Raw genomic sequence first — 20,196 nt, forward strand, 5'->3', positions numbered from 1 at the left:
GCAGAAGTGATATGTAAGGGATAGATTAAAAACACCCCATATTCCCCCAATCGAAACCTCCCCTAAGAATCTTTATTTTGAAATTTGATGATTTATTGCTTTCATCCCTCCCCTCCCCTATCTAAATGAATCTTCTACATATCCCTATACTGAAAATTTGGGTATCCCGAAAATATAAACATATCGCCCCCTTTACCTCAAGGGCGACAGAAAAAAAATGGTGGAAAGTAAATACAAAGAACCACCCCTTTATCTCCACAACGAGCATCGTTCACTCATCATCCTCAACCCACCCCCCCTGCGCCACCAAAAACGAAGCAAGCCGTTCCCTCACCCCCTTAATCTCCGTCCCAAGCGCCGAACTCCAGAGCTCCTCGACACATCTAACCTTCTCCTTAAGATCATCCGTGAGTCTGGATTCCTCATCCTTCTCCACCTCTTTCAGCTCCGCGGCGACCTCTTCCTCGTTCTCCCCGGCCACGACGCGCTGGACTTTCATGAGGCTGAGGTTTTTCGAGGTGACGACGCCTTTGACCTCGTGGAGGAGACAGAGGAGGTTGATCTGGGATTCGATGAATTGGTATGTGCTCTTCTCGCAGTGGCCGACGAGGCTGTGGAGGTATTGCATGGGGAAGTCCCAGTAGCTGACGTTTTCGTCGTATTCTTGGGAGGGGATCTGGACTTGGAAACTGTTGAGATCCTGAGGGACTTTGTTGATGACGCGAGATAGGTTAGGGGCGATGTCCCAGAATGCGGAAAGTTGGACTTCGACGCCTCGGACGACGTTTTCTTCGATGATGTCCATAAACTCTTCAGTACGTTTCAGCGATTCGGCTTCAAAGGTTACAGCGCGCTTTTGAGCATCTGATGCGAAGAACTCTGTTGCGTGCTTGAGTTTTGCCTCGTTATTCGCAAGACGGTACGGCATGACGACTACGTCGCGGTATCGGTCATTACGATCAGAGAGTAAGTCAAAAAGTTCCTTTTGGAGCTGTTCCCGAGCTTCAAATATCCATTTTAATAGTGTCAGCTTTTCAAGAAGTTCGGGTTGTTCATCGCCCTCTTCTTGAGTGAGATTGGGTGACTGCTCTTGTGCGTCGGTAAATAGTTTCGACCGAAGCTCCTCGAAGAGTGCGGTGGCTTTATTGACCCGTTCCATGAGAAGGTCATTCAAGGGCATCACAACTTGAGATTGGAACAGCTCAAAATCCGCTTTTGACGCTTCCTTTTCACGCTCCTTCTGGGAGTCTTCAGCAGTTTTCTCCATGTTTGCGGCGTCCGTATAGGACATCGTTCCAGCGGCGATTTCACGTTGTATAGATGAGCGGAGAGAATCTCTTCGTTTCGATGCAGTGGCGATATTTTCTTCTTTGGTTGCGGCCGAAGTGGTCAAAAAGCGTTGTTTGGTGGCTTCAACTTCAGTAAAGTCACTAAGAATGCGCACATTTGAGCGAATCGAGGTCAGATCTGGGTGATTATTGTTGACAGCGGGATGATGCCGTGGGTATGGAGGTGGTAATGTTACAAGTCGCGACACATCGAGATGTTTAGGGTTTGGAGTTAAGAGTGCTGGTGAAAAGGCAGCTGGTGAAATCATCGCTGCTTGCTGTGTATATGTCTGAGAGGAAGCCGAGAATTCTGGTTGATCGTGTAAACCGGTTTTTTCGGGAGGATATTCATTAGGTCCATAACTCTTTCTGTGACTTGGCCCTGCTCCTGGAGTGGACTCGCCGTTCTCTAACGCTCTTGGATCTCCATTCTGTAACGCTTCTCGAAGCTCACGAGGCATTCCCATGTATTTAGATTCGCGTTTCGATCTCTCGATTCTCATCGAACCTGTACCTTGAGAACCTTCCTGGCTGACTTCCCACCATCTACTGGATGGTCGACCTCGCGAATCGCCGTCATCTAGTACGTCACTAACACTCATGCTGGGAATTGGTGATAAGGATGGCATATAACCATTCCACCACTGTGAATCTGGTCTTCCAGCCGCAGGAGAAGGCTCTGCTGAGTCCGGCGTGGGCGCTGCAGGACGTTGTGGGGCATCACTTAGGGCAGATCCTAAAGAGCCTCTGTGAGATCTCAATGGTGTACTCATAGGTCCCGTGGATGACTCTGGGGTCCATTCACTCGATCTGGAGACTGCCCTAGAATCTCTTTCTGCTTTTGTAAATGGTCTAAACAGATCACGGGTAAGCTCAAGTATTTCCGACCCCATAGCATCAATAGCACCCGCATATCTTTCCCTTCGGAGCCGCGATTCTGCAACGAAAAACTCTGCAAATATACGAACACGTTCCGAGTCCGTAGCTGCAGCTGCTTCTCGCTTAGCGAAAGCTTTATGCCGTTCCATCGAACCCAGAGCAAATTGTTGAGTCGGCGAAAGCAGGGAAGGATCTCCAACACTTGATGAACGCGAGGGAGGGGCCACCGAGCCTGCTCTTGATGAGTTGGGTGGTCCGGCCGACGGCAATTCACTTGTCTGAATCTTGTATGGCCGAGCTGGGGAGTCAAGGGGTAATCGAGATTGTGGAGGTGGTGTTGGAAGAGCTTTAGGTGGAATCGAGGGGGAGTTTTGAACGTGGATCAAGTTCGATTGACCAGGGGAGAAAGGTGGTGTTGGCGCTTCGATTCGTTTTCCAGACGCCATTGGGCGAGGAGTAGATCCTCTCGAACCAGTACCAGGAGTGTTCAAATAAGGGGTGTCCGCAGAATTAGGTGTTTCTCCACCACTCGCGAATCTCGAACTTCTTGGCGTTGTCCTTTTTACAGTTTGCCGACGTCCAAGCATAGTGCTGGGCACAGAAATATCAGAGGGAGTTATAGCCTCCGCCCAAGGGTTATTCGAGCTTTCTTCTACAACAGCCCTCCGAGCTTTACTCTCGCTTCTCCTTTCACGAATACTTCGCGATTCTCCTCTCACATGCTGTGATCTGGCTAAGCCCGAATTACTCGAACCGGAATTTGATTCGCCGGTCGTCGTAGATGGTGCAGTTGAAGCAACGCTCGAGGTATCAATTGTTAGTGCCCGATTTGGCGATCTACCGCGCCCTCCCACATCCTCGTCTACCCAACCAGCCGGAGTAGGTGGTACCGGACCCAAGCTGGATGCACCCAAACTCGAATTGAGCCCAGGCGGCCGCCTGGTAGGTGGCGAGACGATTCGTTCAGATCCCGACACACTCTGTGACCGAGATTGGGAAGGTGGAGGGGGAACAGGAGGAGGTGGTGGTAGTGGCATTCCAGGGGCCCATCTTGTCGTCGATGAGCCACGTGAGCGTGACGTTGAAGGTGTACTAATAGCCCCAGCAGACGCAGCTCGACGAGAGGCAGGAGCATGAGCTAAAGGGAGCTGCACTTGCTGAGAGTGGATCTGTATATCGTTTTGCCTGAGAGGTTCAGTGATGATTGGAACAGGTCTATGGTCTGTGAAACGTGAGGTTACTGGTGCTTCTGGTGAGGGTCTATGTTCGGCAAATCGCTGGTTCACATTCATTTCTGGAGAAGGCCTTGGAACTTCCTGAGCATGATTCCTTCTGGTGAAAGCTGAAAGGTTAAATATACCAGGAGGTCGATCGTTGGACGCCGCTCGAGCGCGCGAGGCGGACGGTGGAGGAGGAGGAAATGCATGTTGAGCGCCAGGGTCTGGAGACGATCGGTATATGTTCGACGGCGAGACTCTAGCAGCGGGCGAACCTCCCGACAGTGATTCTGAAGCTTCGTTTGATATTGTCGATGTCCGCTGCGAAGAAGGCTGACTGCTTCGAGGAGGTGAGTATGGAGGTGGGGCAGGAGCTACGATGTTCCGTTAGTCTGGCATTTAGATGAGTTTTATATGATCACCCCGCCAAATGCAGGGTCTCAACATATGAATCTATTTTTTTGGGGAAAATCCTGTGGTACCTTCTGTTTCTTGCCGGCTTGCGAAGTGATTGGTATGGTCCGATGGTACGCTTGGAGACGCGGTCCATTGTTGGGGGTTATACTGCCTCACAGCGCTGGCTGGGGTGTATGGCGCGGGATGATAGCCAAAAGGAGCGCTCAGCGAATTCGACGAGAGCGCAGAAATAGGCGTCTGTGTAGGATACGGCTGCTGGACTGTGAGAGAGGTCGTGATCGGACTCAAATCAAGTCGTCGTCGTGCTGTCAAGTCCCTGAGACTGGCCATTATCGCGTCTAAAAATAGCAAAAACACCAATTGTTGCTTCCCAACCCCCTAAGTCCCCCGAAATCGTGCCCTAGCGTTGTCCCTTTCGACAACAAGATCCCCAGCTCATCTAGTCATCGTAAAGCAAGCAGGCGACGGCGGCGACGAGGATGCGAAGTCGGCGAGAATGAAGCACGTCGTGGGATGAAAGGTATGAGGGGTTCTCTCTCCCTTAAAGTTCTTTGAGAGAGACGTTCGATATGTGCAGCTTGGCAGGTGGATTTGCTGGGGGCCCAGTGCGTGAGGGCCTCGCACCGGGGTCCAAAAATGGCACATCTGGCACGCCGTGCAATTGGTGACCTTCGGGTGATGTGCAGGGTCGCCCTGCAACGCGAGTTGGTATTGCGCTGAGAGACCAATGATACCACCTCGAAATCGCACTACTTGACGGCAACAGCACCCCTCGGCGCTTACACTCCGCCTTTCGATTTATGCGGACAAGGCCCAACACTTGCAAGTGGACCCACTGACTGTTCAGATCTGGACGGGACTGAAGAGGGAGGAGAGGGATGTGATAAGTACGATAGGAGTACATGCACCACAGGGCGAGAACGGTCGGGATGGGGAGGTCTGGGATCAGTTTGTGGGTTTAAAGAAAGCATCAAATGTCTGAGAAACAAACGCTGATAGCGATAGAGCCGCGAGATGGTCAGAATTGCCTCAACCACGTGGAGATCACAATGTAGTGAGATGTTTATCTAATTCTGGAAAAGACACCAGGCGGATCCATGGCCGGCTGCATGTCCTGGGGATACACAACGGCTTCGTCGAGAGCCGAAACTGCCATCGACTTGCATGAAAGCCTCGGAAGTTAAGGTTTGCACGATCGTCTTTGTGGCTTCTTATGATAGACGATGAACCAGAGAAGCACTCTCTTGGCATGAGTTTTGGATCGTTCTTGGATCTTGAGACAGACTCATGCGGCCGTTGAGAGTTATGATACATACGGTAGCATAGACTCTGCTTGGGCAGGAAACAGTGATACCATGGAATTCATTGGATTTCGACGAGTCCACGCCTCTCAACCCTCGAGTCTGACATTCCCTCTTCGTCTTAATCAACCCCTGCTACAGAGTTATATGACCTGGCGCATTCGAGAGCTCTTCGCGGGAATGAGGCTGATAAGTGTTCTAGAAGGGAAGCTGTTCCCCGGCACAGTGGGGGTACTTTCGCTATTTGTCTATACTCAACTTTGAGAATGTTGAGCTTTAAATAGAAATTTCCCAAGGAAAGCAGGACGACCTGACGAAGCATGAAGCTGCATCTTGACAATCATCCTCTGGAACACCGCTCTAGCGGCTTCGGCCCGTTCTCAATTGTACCGTATACCCTGGTAGTGGGGGCATCGTGTGTCGAGACGCAAAGTAAGCAAAGCCAGATTTGAGGCCGAAGGAATATTGAATCTGAACGTAAAATGTATTTCGGTAAGCTAGCCTACCAGACAGGCGGCTACCATCGTAATCTCGAGGCAACAAAAGGGCAGAGATTCGGTTCCAAAGCAGGTATGCTTTCACGAGCTGTAGTCAATTGTTCACTGGTAGAGAAGCACAGGATAAGGAGCTGAGTAACCCATATCCATCCAAAAAAACAAAGACTTAGGAGACTTAGGCGCTTAGAATACCACTCGGAAAGCGTGTCTGAAAGGAATGATGACCATTTGCTCGAAGATATGCGGATGATAAAGTTTCAACCTAAGTACCACACCACTATGACCATCCATAGATACTGTAACCATTCCACCGCTGTTGAACAACCAGACGCCAGCCCGCATTCATGTAATAAAGTATATAAATAAAACAAAGCTGGCCATGAAAGAATGTACAGATGGACCAGCATACCAAGCAGTGCTAAAAATATGCAACATTATATATGCTTTAGATAATACAGTAGGTACTCGTACCAATACTTCAATGGCAATAGCCTGGAAGCGCCCAATACGTGTACACATATCTTACACGGCAAGCATCTTTGTTGAACGATTTGATGAGTTCTGGAGGCAGCCAAGTTGTGTTTGAAGTCGATCCTCAGATTGTTGTTGAATCTCAGAAGTGATTGGATCTATCGTGTGGCGTGTGGCAACCAATCTTGAATCTCATTCCACCCAAGCATAACTGTTTTGGGGCCGTATTCCAAGGTCCATCGAGTTTTTGGATTCATTCAATGCGCGATATTGCAATTGAATCATTCTCCCTTCCCATTGCCACTAGTATCTGGACCAACCAAGAACTCTTCTGGCAAATCCATTCCAACCCTTCTCGCCGTGAGGCGCACTCTTTCTTCTTCATCCATATTCATGCCAGGATTGTATCTCTCCAGTAATGTCGCGTACATGCGTTGGGCTTTGACGTATTGTAGAAACTGCTCTGCTTGCTCTAATGGTGTAGCAGAATCAGAGGCGATTGTATTGCGTATGCGGTTTTGGAGAGGGGATCGAGATCGTTCAGATAGAGGGCGAGAAGGAAGTTCGCGGAGGAAGGATCGGTATATTGACCGCAATTTCATTGGAGACGCCATAATGATTCTTTGCCGGCTTCGTCTTCTCGCGTTGTGAAGATTGTTGATAAAATTTTTGGGATGCTCTTCAGAAAGTTTGAAGCACTCCAGACCGTGCGTTTTTACCGCCTCGGTATGTCAGCCTCGTCGCGTCTCAAAAATAATTTCTTTACACCTCTGCATGTCGTCTATCCATTTCCCAATACGTCGTTCACAAGCCCGATGCAATCGACCATTGCGCCTCGAAAGTTCTTAGGTTTACAGTTGTCACGCAGTAACAATGGAGTCCTTTTTCGAAAGGCGTTGAGTACTACTACACCACATAAACCTTCAACAGCAGAGTTTCCCCATGGAGCTCTATCATACCACTGGGATACGACAGAACCAACTGCAAGTCAGCTAGTACATGCCTCTAAGTTCTTTAACCTACAACCCCCAAAATTCCTCTGGTCGGCTGAGAAGTTCAAGACCATGGATTTTGGGGGTAGTCCGGAAATTTGTTTCCTGGGACGATCCAATGTCGGAAAATCCTCCCTATTGAACACGCTTCTGAGCAAGAGGATCGCGCATACGAGTTCGAAACCCGGTAGAACAAGACTCATGAACGCATTCGCTGTGGGTGGGAGAGAAGACAACGCATCGAATAGATTAGTGGTACTAGACATGCCAGGATACGGGAAAGGAGGAAGAGCAGAATGGGGAAAAGAGGTGCTCAAATATTTAGGGAAGAGGAGGCAGCTAAAGAGGGCTTTCTTGTTGGTCGACTCTGAACACGGAATCAAAAACAGCGACAAGCAACTCCTGGCCTTATTTCAAGAACATTCTGTGCCTTATCAGATTGTTCTGTCCAAGGCGGACAGAATCATCTTTCCGGATAATCGCAAACCAAGTCCAGAGGTTCTGGCTCTCAGACTTGCTGCGCTAAGGAAGACAATGGAAACTATCAAAGACGAGGTCGAACCCGATCCAGAAGGAGATCTTCTTGCTACTGGCGAGGTTATTGCTTGCAGCTCTGAGAAGTGGGTTGGAGCGAAGAGAATGGGAATCGATGCTGTACGATTTGCGATGTTGCGAGCAGCTGGACTGGAACTCAAACCAAAAATTACCCTCGCGAAGCCTACGGAAATTGTCTCGTTCGATGAGCTTGAGATGTCATGAGCATTGATTGAGCTATGGAGACCCCAACTCGCCGAAAGACTATTTGCTACCTGTTATCAAACTTACTATAAGGCTTTGGAAATTCAGAGTATTATCACCCCCCATCAATGCAGGGCATCTGTTATGCCATAGTCAGGTTGTAGAGCATATTCTATCTTAGAGGCTTTGCAAGCAGAAACTCCTCGACTGGAGAGCTAGAGCTATGCTCACTCATACGAAGGTCCCTCCAAGACAACGGCGTCGCAAGCTCGGCGCCGTTCTTCGCCATCCCAAACATAGGAGTAGTAGGGAAAATATGTAAATTACTATTGATCGATGACCTAGAGCTATTTATAGAATGTATTTTACAGGGGAACCATAATGTAAAGATCCCGTATTGAGCTTGTGAGGAGAACTAGCCTTTAACCATTCGCACGTGGTCTACAATAAAATGAATTTGTCTTCCGGGTTCATCAGTTGGGCAGCCGAATTGGTGAAGGTGAGTAATTAGCGCGGTCCAGCGTCATCATCCCCAAGCTGTCTGAGCCACTTCATCGCATGTCGAACCCACATTTCATTCACGACGAGGCCGTTCAAGATCTAGCATGCCTCTTTCTACAATTACAACAGACACTGCGAGCGCGAGGACAGCATTTTGAATATTAATTGTCACAAATCAGTTGAGACTAGCGGCTACAGTGAACAAACAGTGGCGCCCCCGATTCATATCGATAGACCAACAGCACACGAAACACAACTTCCGCAAACTCCGTCGTCAACCCACAACCTATCTTGCGACAATCTAGTCGATACGCCAAGTTCTCGAGACTTCATATAACCTGTGCAGTCGTGAGAGAAGAGCTTTTATCTCCCTGACGTTCTTTCCTTTCGGAACTGCCGCTTTCACACACCTGTCGCAAACATGTCGAAAGTTATTAGAAGCGTCAAGAATGTCACAAAAGGATACTCAAGTGTCCAGGTCAAGGTTCGCAATGGTAAATACTCGCCAGGGAAGCAACAGAATACGGCTAATTGATTGCAAGCTACCAGTAATGATCCGTGGGGCCCGACTGGGTCTGAGATGACTGACATCGCGCAAATGACCTACAATTCGTATGTCTTGCTTTCTTCGAAATCAAGATAGCACTAATTAATAACCGGCAGATCAAACGAATTTTACGAAATTATGGATATGCTAGACAAACGACTCAATGACAAGGGAAAGAACTGGCGGCATGTTCTTAAAGCGCTCAAGGTCTTGGACTATTGTCTCCACGAAGGCTCGGAATTAGTGGTCACCTGGGCGCACAAGAATATCTACATAATAAAAACGCTGAGAGAATTTCAATACATCGATGAAGACGGGCGGGATGTAGGACAGAATGGTTCGTGGATTACTTGTAAATTCGTTCAGTGGTGCCCCGCTAACCAGTAGCAGTCAGAGTATCGGCAAAGGAATTGACCTCTTTGATTTTGGATGAAGAGAGATTGCGAGCTGAGCGAAGTGATCGGAAAAACTGGAAGTCGAGAGTTAGTGGCCTCGATGAAGGAATGGGCCCACACGAACAGCCTCAGACGCAACGACGAGAGCGACGCCCCCACCGAGCGCAACGTGCCGATGAGGAGGACGCAGAATACAGGTTGGCTATAGAGGCAAGCAAATACCAAGAGGAGGAAGACCGAAAGAAGAGGCAAAGCCGAAATGGAGAGCCCGACGACGACGACCTCGCTAAAGCAATCAAATTAAGTAAGGAGGAAGAAGAACTAAGGCGAAGGGAGCTGGAGGACCAGAATGCTTCGTCTCTCTTTGACGACGACTTGATTCAGACTGCACACCAGACTGCCCAGCCAACGGGATTCAACCAAGGATATCAACAGCAAAGCCAGGTCGACTGGTATGGTAACCCTGTTGACCCGAATATGCAACAACAGCAGACTGGTGCCATGTATGGGCAGCCCACCGGCTACCCTCAGAATGGAGGTTATCAGACCGGGTTCCAACCACAACAAACTGGCGCTTTTGACCCTTATGGAGCGCAAAACATGCAAAACATGCAAAGTATTCAACCGCAACAAACCAGCTTCAATCCTTATCAACAAACCTCAAGTCCTTTCCAACCCCAACAACAACAGCAGGCTCCTGAACCGTTGATCCCCGCAAACACCAATAATCCTTGGGCAACGGGCGCTCAGCAACAACAAGCTCAACCTATCATGCCGACTCCCACAGGTTCGAATAATCCTTTTGCATCATCATTCAATCAACCACGAACTAGTTCGGTACCCCCCAAGCCGACATTGTCTACACTCGCGGAACAGAAAACGGCAACCTTTAACCCGATCGCTTCATACAAGCCACCACAAAAGGAGATGGATCCTCAACATGCCAGATTGAATGCTCTCCTTGCCAGTGGAGAGGGAATGGATACCTTTGGCAACACTGGAGACCTTCGAATTCCTGCCCAACACACAGCGCCTGGCACCTTTGTTAACAGTGCTGGCGCTGGACTAAACAGTATGACCGCACAAGCAACGGGCACCAACCCGTTCTTACACAACCAATATACGGGAATGCCGCAAACCTCATATGGTGGCAATTCAAGTTCATTCGGTGGCCAGCAAATACCAGCGGCGACTGGTCCTGCTGGAATGTCTAATGGATTCGGTGGTGGCGGCTATGGCGGTCAACAAGCTAACAATCCATTTGGAACACGTCCGCAACAGGGACAGAATGGACAAGGTGGGGATCTGATACAGTTTTAGGGTGTTCAAAGATTCAAAAGTTGACGGAGTGCCATTAATTGAAATTTCAACACTTGGCATTGGTTGCGGTATTTTTTCTTCTGCGAGCATGCGTGGACGATACTCCCTTTGATGACGGACGGATTTGACTCGGCGCTTCTCGCTGATCTTGTGGGTTTCTTTTCGGTGGCATTGAGCTAGATTTCAAAGGGTGAACATTCACGAGTACATGGATTTTATGCGCCTATAGAGGTGATCGAAGTGTCGAGATTTTGAAGCCTTCCTTACGAGGACCTCGATTCATAATTGCACATACGCCTAAACTCCTCGCCTCCCACAGTACTCCACAAGCATTACATGTGACTTTCAAATGCAGATATTGAGCAACTGCTGCCAAGCAGTTTTCCAGCCGCCATATCCAACCCTCGAACGCCGGTACTCCAGTCGAAGAAAATTAAATGGGCATCTCTCATCCCATACATATCCCAATGAACTCGTCCTTCCCCACACCCCCTTTTCCTTCTAAATCAAACTCCTCAATCATGGCCGTCAATTCATCTTCCTCGAGCGCTTCGCCTAGTTCCCTTGCTACCCTTCTTAAATCCTCTATACTTATGATCCCTTTATCTTCTGTGTCGAACAGGGCGAATGCCCTTAGTATTTCTTCCTTTGGATCCCTCTGCGCTATCAGCGTCGCAGCTATCGATTGGAATGATTGTAACGTTAAAATTAATTTTCCGACGCTGACATTTTGCGGAGGTTTGGGGTTTCTTGCGGGTGGATGGGGTGCTATAGGAGCGTCTTTGGGTATTCCATTGGCGGTAAGTAGGGCTAGTATTTCGGATTTGGGTAGGTCGAAACCTAATGCTTTCAGGGCGACTTTGAATTCGTGGTAGTCTATCCGCTGGTCTTTGTCGAGGTCGAAAAGGCCGAACTGTTACAATTGAGTCAATCCAGGGTGCTCCTTATATCAATATTTAACGTATTTAAAATCCCAAACTTACTGCCTCGTTTATTTCCTCACGCTGTTCGTCTGTAATGCTACTCAAGGGATTCTGTGCTCCACTCCCTCCTTGCGCCGCTGATTGCGCTTCCCTCTGTGACCGTTCTTGTCGCTCACGCTCCAGTCGCGCGTTATCCCTCGGCCCCGTATGAGCGCTCTGCGCAAAGCCCGCAGCCGTCCTATCTGGTAATTTTCCATGCAAGTTCGAGTATGGTCTATTCGCGAAAGAGGGCTGGGCTGTGGATGCCATTGCGAAGAGGAATCTATAAATTTCGAGGCATGCGTCGCAGATGGCAATAGGTTATACTCGATACATGCAAGAGCAAGCAGAGCTCCGTCGTGAAGGTGAGGAGAGGCAGATGGGGGGATCGTGGTGTTTACGGAAGTTTTGGTGATGGTGTTGTTGCAGTCGCGACGGGACGCGCCAGGGCCTGAGCAGGGGTTCGATGCAGAAAGCTCGAAAGCCCAAACCCCCCTCACCGAATCAACCACCACGAAGTCTCACCGCACACAAAGCGTTTGTCTGCACTATGATGACTTATAACTGACAGACTTCCAAGGTTGCTCCTCGGGCCCTGACATATTGACCCAGAGTCGCCCGTTCTGGACTTTTCGTTCTGTATGGAAAGTAGCCAATGAGCGTGGAGGATGGACGTAGGCATCAATGGGACCTCCAGATTCCGACCAAAGGAGTCATATGAGAGAAGCGCCAATATGAATGAATCGACATACGAGACAGTTGAATTGTTTGAAGACTTTCTATCCAATACTTCTTCTCAGGCAGCAACCAAATTCATAAGCAAATCACTCCCAAGTTGCACAAGTAAGGCTCTCGAAGCTCTGATGTTCACTCATAAGTTGTTGGTGCTACACGTGACCAGTGAATTGCCCGTGTGATTGGCAGGAAATCTGGGCTAGCATGAACCTCCGCAGCTCTCTCTCCGACGACCTTCGAAGCGCGTTTTGTCAATTTTGTCCCTTTTAAGGAAGACTCCTACTGCTTCTTCCCCCACCACAATCCATCCTCGCATCTTCGAGGCACGTACCTTCTGTCATTCTTTCAATCCGGTGATGAATGCGACCGTCTATCGGCATTGAGCGCAACGGTTCTGCCTGTCAGCGCGTCTCCCGCGTCTAGCTCACAATAGCGATACCGTTCCGCAATCTGCGAGCCAGCAATTATCAAGAGGACTCGATCTGCAGTCCAGGAAATCTCTCAAGATGTCAGGTTTCGGTGGCTTTGGCGGCTTCGGCGCGAACAACAACAATAATACTACGCCAGCTTTCGGTGGTGGATTTGGGGCAAACAACACAGCGAACACAGGTAGGTTCATGGACGTCTCTTTTACACCCTTTTGCACGAATGCTTGAATGGGCATTATATACATGGATGCTGGCAGCTTGGTATTCAACGCGAACCGGTCGCTTATTCGAGACTTCTTTGCGACCTAGGCTTTGGCTCGACGACCAACACAGGCTTCGGTGCTACGAACAATACAACAGGCTCTGGACTCTTTGGGGGTAATAATACTAGTGGTTTTGGGGGCGCTGGAGGTACGTCGAACATGCTTTACCGCGTACTGGATGCTCCGTGCGAAACGATTGCTTTCCAACCTTCGTATTTCTGTATTCGCCAACATATGATGTCCGATTTCTTTACACCTTCTCGGTTGGAAACTTGGAGCACTCGGCGGAGACACTCACGGCGAATTCTCAGTGCTCTATCCGACCAGCTCCGAAGACCTTTTTTTCATTCTCAAGACCGCATACTAACATAAATGGGAACAGGTGGCTTTGGTAGTTCGACTGGTGCATTTGGGGCTCCTAAATCCGGCGGTTTCGGCGCGACAAACACCAGCACTTCTGGTAGCATATTTGGAGGAGGAAATACAACAACCACAAGTGGAGGGTTTGGCGGAGGTTTTGGTCAGACTTCGGCCCCTGCGACGGGTTTTGGCGCACCTGCTGCGAGCACCGGTGGATTATTTGGTCAACCAAAAACTACTGGCTTTGGTGGCACAAGTACCTTTGGTAATAATAATGCAACTCCTGCGTTTGGCGGTGCATCGACAGGCGCGTTTGGGGCTCCCGCAAGCACCGCGTTGGGAGGTGCTACAGGAGAGTGTCAAGGCACAGGAAGTGTTCCTTTCTCGCCTTTCATCGAAAAGGAGCCAAACAGCACCAACAACCAACAGAATGCCTTCCAGAGCATCAGTTTCCAGCAACCGTATCAAAAATGGTCTCCTGAGGAGCTGAGACTGGCGGATTATCAGCAGGGTCGAAAGACAGCTAACGCTAGTGGTCAAGCTGGAGCGTTTGGTGCTAGCACTGGGTTTGGAGGATCATTCGGAGCCAGCAATACGGCCAGCGGTTTTGGCGCCAATAACAATAATACTAATACGGGAGGTGGTTTGTTTGGTAACAATGCATCTTCCACTACCAATTCTCCCTTTGGCGCTAGTCAACCTGCTGCGTCTGGCTTTGGTGCGTCAACGGGTGGAGGCATTTTTGGTGCCGCTAAACCGGCAACGACAGGTTTATTTGGAGCTCAGCCTGCTCAACAGTCTACCGGTCTTTTTGGACAGCAAAACAACACATCCAGCGGTTTTGGCACTGGAGCATCGACTACACCTTTTGGCGCTACCAATACTGCTGGTGGTGGACTGTTCGGTAACAACTCAAACTCGGCGGCCAAGACACCATTTAGCTTTGGAACTTCGCAACCAGCTACTGGGGGAACTGGGTTCGGTACTGCAACATCAGGAGGATTTGGTGCTGCTGCAGGAACATCAGGTTTTGGCGCTAGCAACACGGGCACATCTCTCTTCGGTGGGCAGCAGCAGCAGCCAGCTGCTACTAGCACAACGTTTGGTGGATTTGGCGGCGCAGCAGCAGCTCAACCAGCTACATCTACCTCACTGTTCGGTGCGCAAAAGCCGGCAACAGGCATGTTTGGGGCTCCTGCAGCTACCAACACGGGTACGGGACTATTTGGAAATACCTCCACCGCAAATTCAAACCCATTTGGTGGCACCAATAATACTAATCAAGGCACCAGCAATCTTTTTGGCGCCCAAAAGCCCGCTACCACAGGTCTCTTTGGTAACACCAATACACAGACAAATACTGGAGGGAGTTCGCTATTCGGCGGATTTGGAGGCCAGAATCAAAATAACCAGCAACAGCAGCAAACGGGCAACTCCCTCTTTGGTGGGCTGGGTAATAATAACAACCAGCAGCAGCAGCAAAAGCCGTCTTTGTTCGGCCAATCTCAACCTGCGAACAACAGCCTCTTTGGTGGTAACAACAACCAGCAACAAGGCAGCAGTCTTTTTGGTAACACCCAGCAAAACCAGCAGCCCTCAAATTCTTTGTTTGGCGGTAATAATTCCCTGCTTGGCAACTCTGCTCAAGGACAACAAGGCGGCCAATCTCTGACCGCGAGCATCAATGATAGCGCTGCTTATGGTGGTACATCACTTTTCTCCAGTCTGCAATCAACCCAAATCAATAATCCCGGGCCTATTGCAACCCCTCTCTCTAGTGCCGTCAAGCAAAAGAAGAATGCGGCTCTCCCAATGTACAAGCTGAATTCTGCGTCTACCTCACGCTTCTCCACGCCACAAAAGCGCGGCTTTGGTTTTTCTTACAGCAATTATGGTACGCCAGGTAGTGCTTCCAGCACCTCCAGCACACCAGGTACATTTAGTAGCAACACGTTCAGCCGTACACTTAAAGCCAGTGCGTCGACAAGTAGCCTTCGTCGAAGCTTCAACACCGAGGATAGTATTCTTGCTCCTGGTGCATTTTCGGCTAGCCCAAGCACCAGACACTACGGTAGCACTGGAAGTGTGAAAAAGTTGAATATCAACAGAAATCTACGTAATGATCTGTTTTCACCGCCCAATCCTCAACAGGCCCCAGCGGCCCCAAGTCAGGGCGGCATCCTGAAGAAACGTGTGTCTTTCGAAGCACACACTGCAACAAACGGCGTTAGCACTTCCAGCCCACTCAAAAACATCACCAACGGATCCAGCCCAACATCAGAGGAAATGGGACTCCTTCGACCGTCCGCCAAGGCTAATGGTAAGCAACCATCGAACCAATCACCGCCTGAGATGGAACAGGTTCAAAACAATGAGCTCGCTGTGGTTCATGAGGAAGAGGCCGCGAATCCAACACCTCGTGCCCTGCCCGAAAAGATCAGCCAAGAAGATCAAGAAGTTGGGGAATATTGGATGAAGCCCAGTCTGGCGGAAATCAAAAACATGAACCGCACTCAGCGACAAAAGGTATCGAACTTGATCGTTGGTCGGGAAGGTTGTGGTCAAGTCACCTTTGGAAGCCCAGTTGATCTGACACTGGTTAATGTTGACGACATTATCGCCAAAATCGTGAAGTTCGACATTAGATCATGTACGGTGTACCAAGATGACGCTACCAAGCCGCCAATGGGGAAGGGCCTGAACGTCCCTTCCATTATCTCGCTGCAGAACTCGTGGCCACGTAAGAAGGATATGAAGACTCCCTCCGGTGAAAAGAATGGTCACCGATTTCAAAAACATATCGAAAGATTAAGAAGAGTTAAGGATACCAAGTTCTTGAATTACGACAAAGACACTGGTGTTTGGACTTTCTCTGTCGAGCACTTTACCACTTATGCTGCTCCCGATGAAGACGACGAGACTGAAATGGAGGAGGTCAGTGAGTTCGGCCAAAGCACCCTTAGCGCACCACCAGATACTCCTACACCATCATCTCGTGATGTGGACCAATCTTTTGCGTCTGTTTCTCAGATCTCCATGGTCTCACAGACTGAATCTGATCCTGAGGACACTTTCGATTTCAAGACTAGCAAAAGAAAGAAGGTTGTTCTTCCAGGGGCTTTTGACGAGCAGGCAGCATATTACGAAGATGACGAGGAAATGGAAGAGACCCAGGAAGACGAAACATACGAAGAGTCTTTTTTAGATAATCGCTCCGTGGGTTCGCAGTCGGAAAATGGCGTCGATGAGCCGATGGATCAGGCCGACGATTTTCAAGACGACGAATCTGTCAGCATTGCGGATCAGGAGATGGCGGGCTCTTATCCCCAGGCTGGCAATACCGCGGAGCTCGATGAGGAGGATTCGCAAGACGGCTATGATGCCATCGAAGAAGATTCTGGGACTCAGAATGCCCTCGTAAGAGCAAGACTGAGAGCGTCTCAAAAAGCCGCGACACCTATGAAGACGAGGTTCTCAGCTGGTAACGACTGGACTGCCACGTTGAGAAAAACGGTGAGCCCTAAGAAGCAAGACCGTGCTCTTTTGAAGACCCTGATTCATTTTGACGACGATTCGCTGCCAGACTTCGAACCGACGCCGACTGCGAAGAGGGTTGTTGCTGATGGACGTGGTTTCGCTACTAGCATTGATTTAATGAACTCCTTATTTGGTCAGACGAAGAGTCCCGCAAAGCCGGCAAAAACACCAGCCAAGGGCAAAGGTTTCGAGGTTGGTATTCCCTGCTTTGTTTGAACTTATCTACTTGAGGAATTGGACAACAATCTGAGCAGTCTTTTGAATAAAATATGTATGTAGCACCAAATATAAACGTTTACTAAAATATTTTCTCTAGTGGCCATATGCAAAGCGATCAAAAACATTCGACAATGATATGAGCAACATGACCGACATTGACCGTGCTTATCATAGTTCTATGAGACCTAGCTGGGGGCCAGACGGCACGCTAGTGTACTCTGGACACGCTGATGTGAAATCCTCACGACGTGGCCGAGAGAAAAATGGATTGATGGTGATCCAAAAAGGCGCTATTGTCTCGGAAGGTCGGGATGTGCGCTTTGCAAAATTCACAAATGAGGTAACGTAACTCACAGCTTTCAATTTCTTAGATCCCAATTAACAACGTCCATAGCGATCTGCTGCACTTCTTGAAAAGCACAAAACAATCAGCAATGTTACCATTGTTAATGGTATCCCATATGCGAAGCTACCTGAGAATACCTCCTTTTTACGGTTTCGCGAGGATGGTCAGACTCGAGATCCTGCTGCGACCCATGAGCAGCTCGTCTGGTCTCTTGCCAGCATTCTCTGGGACCCTGTAGAAGTTCCTGAGACCCTTCGGAACGTTGAAAATATTGAGGCACGCTTACGTCGCGATAGATTCTCTACATTCTGGCAAGATCTGGTCGCACGTGCATCCTCTCAGCATGTAGCACTTGCCAAATCAGAAGAGGAAAAGGCCATTGCAGCTCTCGCCGGACACAACATTACCGATGCATGTAAGCATCTCATCAATGGCAAGAACTTCCATTTGGCTACTTTGGTGGCCACCATTGGAGCGAAAGCATCGGTTAAGAAAGACATTCGCAAGCAACTGCAAGATTGGCAGAAAGACAACATGCTATCAGACTTTAGTGAAGCGATTCGGGCGCTCTACGAACTGCTCGCTGGCAATGTTGCGGTCTGTGCAGGCTCCAAAGGTGTTAAGGGCGAAGATCGTGTGGAGTCATTTGGTATTTCCAAGCGCTTCGGACTTGACTGGAAACAAGCCTTTGGGTTGCGTCTGTGGTACGGTGCTCTTCCAAGTGAACCCATTGAAGCCACCGTGGAGCTCTTTACCGACGACATCGTCAATGGAAAGGAGAGTGCTCGACCCCAGGCTTGGTATGTTGAAGAAAGAATACCTACCTTGTGGGAGGATGAAGAGCGAGACAACCGAGAAGACTTGCTCTATGGTCTTTTGAAACTTCACACTTTCAGCAACGCTGAGATACAAGCGGTACTGTGCCCGCCGAATTCGCAACTCTCGCCTGTCGATTTCCGCCTTAGTTGGCAACTCGCTCAAGCTCTTACAAATGCTGGTGTTGTTAGCTCTGTCGATGAAGCGAGGGAAAATGAGTTGACTCACACGTTGGACGAGCTTACCCTTTCGTTCGCTGCGCAACTCACCAATGAAGGTAGTTGGCTTGACGCTATCTTTGTTCTTCTCCATCTTTCCGCTGCTGATCCGAGAGCGAAATCGATTCAGGATATCCTTGCTCAGTTTGCAGGTGGGATTGGTGCCGAAAACAGTCAGACTTTCAACGTACTTAGCCAGTCTTTCAAGATTCCGATCCCTTGGATTTGGGAGGCCAAGGCTCTGTACATGCGTAGCGTCGAAAGGAACCCTACAAAAGAAGTCGAATGCTTGATCAAAGCCAGTTCGTTCAACGAAGCACATCACACATTCGCCAGAGAGGTAGCGCCGAAGACAATTGTTGAGCTCGACTATGATGTTCTCCGAACACTTCTCGACTCTTTCAAGGGCCAAGAAGATACGATTTCTGAGTGGCACCTGGGTGGCCAAATCTATTCCGATTTTCTTACACTCTTGGATTCGCAGAAGAAATACGGCCACAAAGTCGATCTCCAAGCTTTGGACAGATTGCTTTCTGGCCTGCCTGCTGTCGTTGAGAAGTCACGGAAACCAAGTTTTATGGAAACGGTAGCAGTGGAGACGATCAGTGGGACGGTCGCGAAGCAGGTGGTCGCTTTGGGAAAGATGGGTGAGGTGTGTATTCGCTCTTGTGTGCTGTAGACTGAACAAAACTAACAACTGTACAGAAAGCGGATTTGCCAAAGATCCTGCGGCTACCTCTGACTGAAGATAACTACCTTCGACATAGCGTTGATCTCAGCCTTGAATATTATCGAAGTGCTATCTCATCAACAAAGTGATTTGGGCTCACTTGGGCCAGTAACATAATGGTCATGGACGGATGAATCTAAAGAGTGTTGTCGGCATGTCGACGCCAAAATCCAAGAAGGGATAAATCAAGAGGCGTGGATTGCAGAATACTACAATGGCATGTGGGACGGCGAGCAAGGGATGGAAAAGCCTTGAATGTTTGTAATATAGATTTCTGGAAGACCGAGAGAGCAAAGGCCTCCGGCGACATAGCATAGTTGTAGCGTAGCATATCGTGAAGGCATAAATGGCCCGTTTGACCAAATATGGTCCAATACAGGTGATTTTTATATTTTTTTGACAAACCTGTGACCTATCAAGCGGGTAACCAAAGGAGAATTACCTCCAATCCCGTACAAATTATAAGGTCGAAATGAATCCCGTTGAAGATGCTGGAATGGTTTTATGTGGTTAAAATCCAAGCCATTTCATTGGTGAGGGTCGCATGAAGTCGACCACCCCGCCCTTGCTGGCAAGCGATAAGTGATAAGTGATTGGACCACGGCACCCAACCTCCTTCTTTACAGCCAGCGCAGAAGCACCACCGTCCAGAGCAGCTAAGAAACTCAGATCGGGACCAGGAGATGCACAGGGTGGGGTCTGTCCGCCGATGTCTAAGCTGCTGCAATAATGCTGGTGGTTGGTGAATAAACTTTGTCTCCTTCTACTGACCCGACCTACTCCTCGACCTGCGTATCAACAACCCCTCCACCTCCACCAAGCAACCAGATACATCACCTAAGAACTACCTAGGTCCTTTCGGCGCAACTCCTGGTCTTTCGCATCATCTTCTCGATTCACGCTCTGGAATTGACACCGGAAACTCCTCTTCTATCAAGCGCAGCACTCATCTCAAGGTGAACCGTCGTCCCACCGGCAA

At 49.2% G+C, this 20,196-nt stretch overlaps 6 protein-coding genes across 6 annotated transcripts; 3 read left to right on the forward strand and 3 right to left on the reverse strand.

The window, feature by feature from the left end:
• Nucleotides 1-271: 271 nt before the first annotated feature.
• On the reverse strand, nucleotides 272-4,171 carry GLAREA_06924 (uncharacterized protein; the record flags this gene model as incomplete). The annotated part of the gene is made up of 2 exons (XM_008080872.1): nucleotides 272-3,798; nucleotides 3,907-4,171. The coding sequence occupies 2 exons, from the start codon at nucleotides 4,169-4,171 to the stop codon at nucleotides 272-274; spliced, it is 3,792 nt and encodes a 1,263-aa protein (XP_008079063.1).
• Nucleotides 4,172-6,391: 2,220 nt separating this feature from the next.
• GLAREA_06925 (uncharacterized protein) lies at nucleotides 6,392-6,724 on the reverse strand (the record flags this gene model as incomplete). Its single annotated transcript, XM_008080873.1, has 1 exon — nucleotides 6,392-6,724. The coding sequence occupies one exon, from the start codon at nucleotides 6,722-6,724 to the stop codon at nucleotides 6,392-6,394; it is 333 nt and encodes a 110-aa protein (XP_008079064.1).
• Nucleotides 6,725-6,925: 201 nt separating this feature from the next.
• GLAREA_06926 (P-loop containing nucleoside triphosphate hydrolase) lies at nucleotides 6,926-7,861 on the forward strand (the record flags this gene model as incomplete). Its single annotated transcript, XM_008080874.1, has 1 exon — nucleotides 6,926-7,861. The coding sequence occupies one exon, from the start codon at nucleotides 6,926-6,928 to the stop codon at nucleotides 7,859-7,861; it is 936 nt and encodes a 311-aa protein (XP_008079065.1).
• Nucleotides 7,862-8,762: 901 nt separating this feature from the next.
• Nucleotides 8,763-10,603, forward strand: GLAREA_06927 (ENTH/VHS; the record flags this gene model as incomplete). Its single annotated transcript, XM_008080875.1, has 4 exons — nucleotides 8,763-8,835; nucleotides 8,884-8,953; nucleotides 9,005-9,225; nucleotides 9,279-10,603. The coding sequence occupies 4 exons, from the start codon at nucleotides 8,763-8,765 to the stop codon at nucleotides 10,601-10,603; spliced, it is 1,689 nt and encodes a 562-aa protein (XP_008079066.1).
• Nucleotides 10,604-11,051: 448 nt separating this feature from the next.
• Nucleotides 11,052-11,835, reverse strand: GLAREA_06928 (EF-hand; the record flags this gene model as incomplete). The annotated part of the gene is made up of 2 exons (XM_008080876.1): nucleotides 11,052-11,516; nucleotides 11,587-11,835. The coding sequence occupies 2 exons, from the start codon at nucleotides 11,833-11,835 to the stop codon at nucleotides 11,052-11,054; spliced, it is 714 nt and encodes a 237-aa protein (XP_008079067.1).
• Nucleotides 11,836-12,806: 971 nt separating this feature from the next.
• GLAREA_06929 (C-terminal autoproteolytic of nucleoporin nup98) lies at nucleotides 12,807-19,306 on the forward strand (the record flags this gene model as incomplete). Its single annotated transcript, XM_008080877.1, has 6 exons — nucleotides 12,807-12,909; nucleotides 13,038-13,139; nucleotides 13,374-17,080; nucleotides 17,205-17,447; nucleotides 17,502-19,139; nucleotides 19,193-19,306. 6 exons carry the CDS (start codon nucleotides 12,807-12,809, stop codon nucleotides 19,304-19,306), a joined length of 5,907 nt encoding a protein of 1,968 aa, XP_008079068.1.
• Between the last annotated feature and the right edge of the window lie 890 nt (nucleotides 19,307-20,196).

This window comes from Glarea lozoyensis, assembly GCF_000409485.1.
Source record: "Glarea lozoyensis ATCC 20868 chromosome Unknown GLAREA14, whole genome shotgun sequence".
NCBI classification, from domain to species: domain Eukaryota; kingdom Fungi; phylum Ascomycota; class Leotiomycetes; order Helotiales; family Helotiaceae; genus Glarea; species Glarea lozoyensis.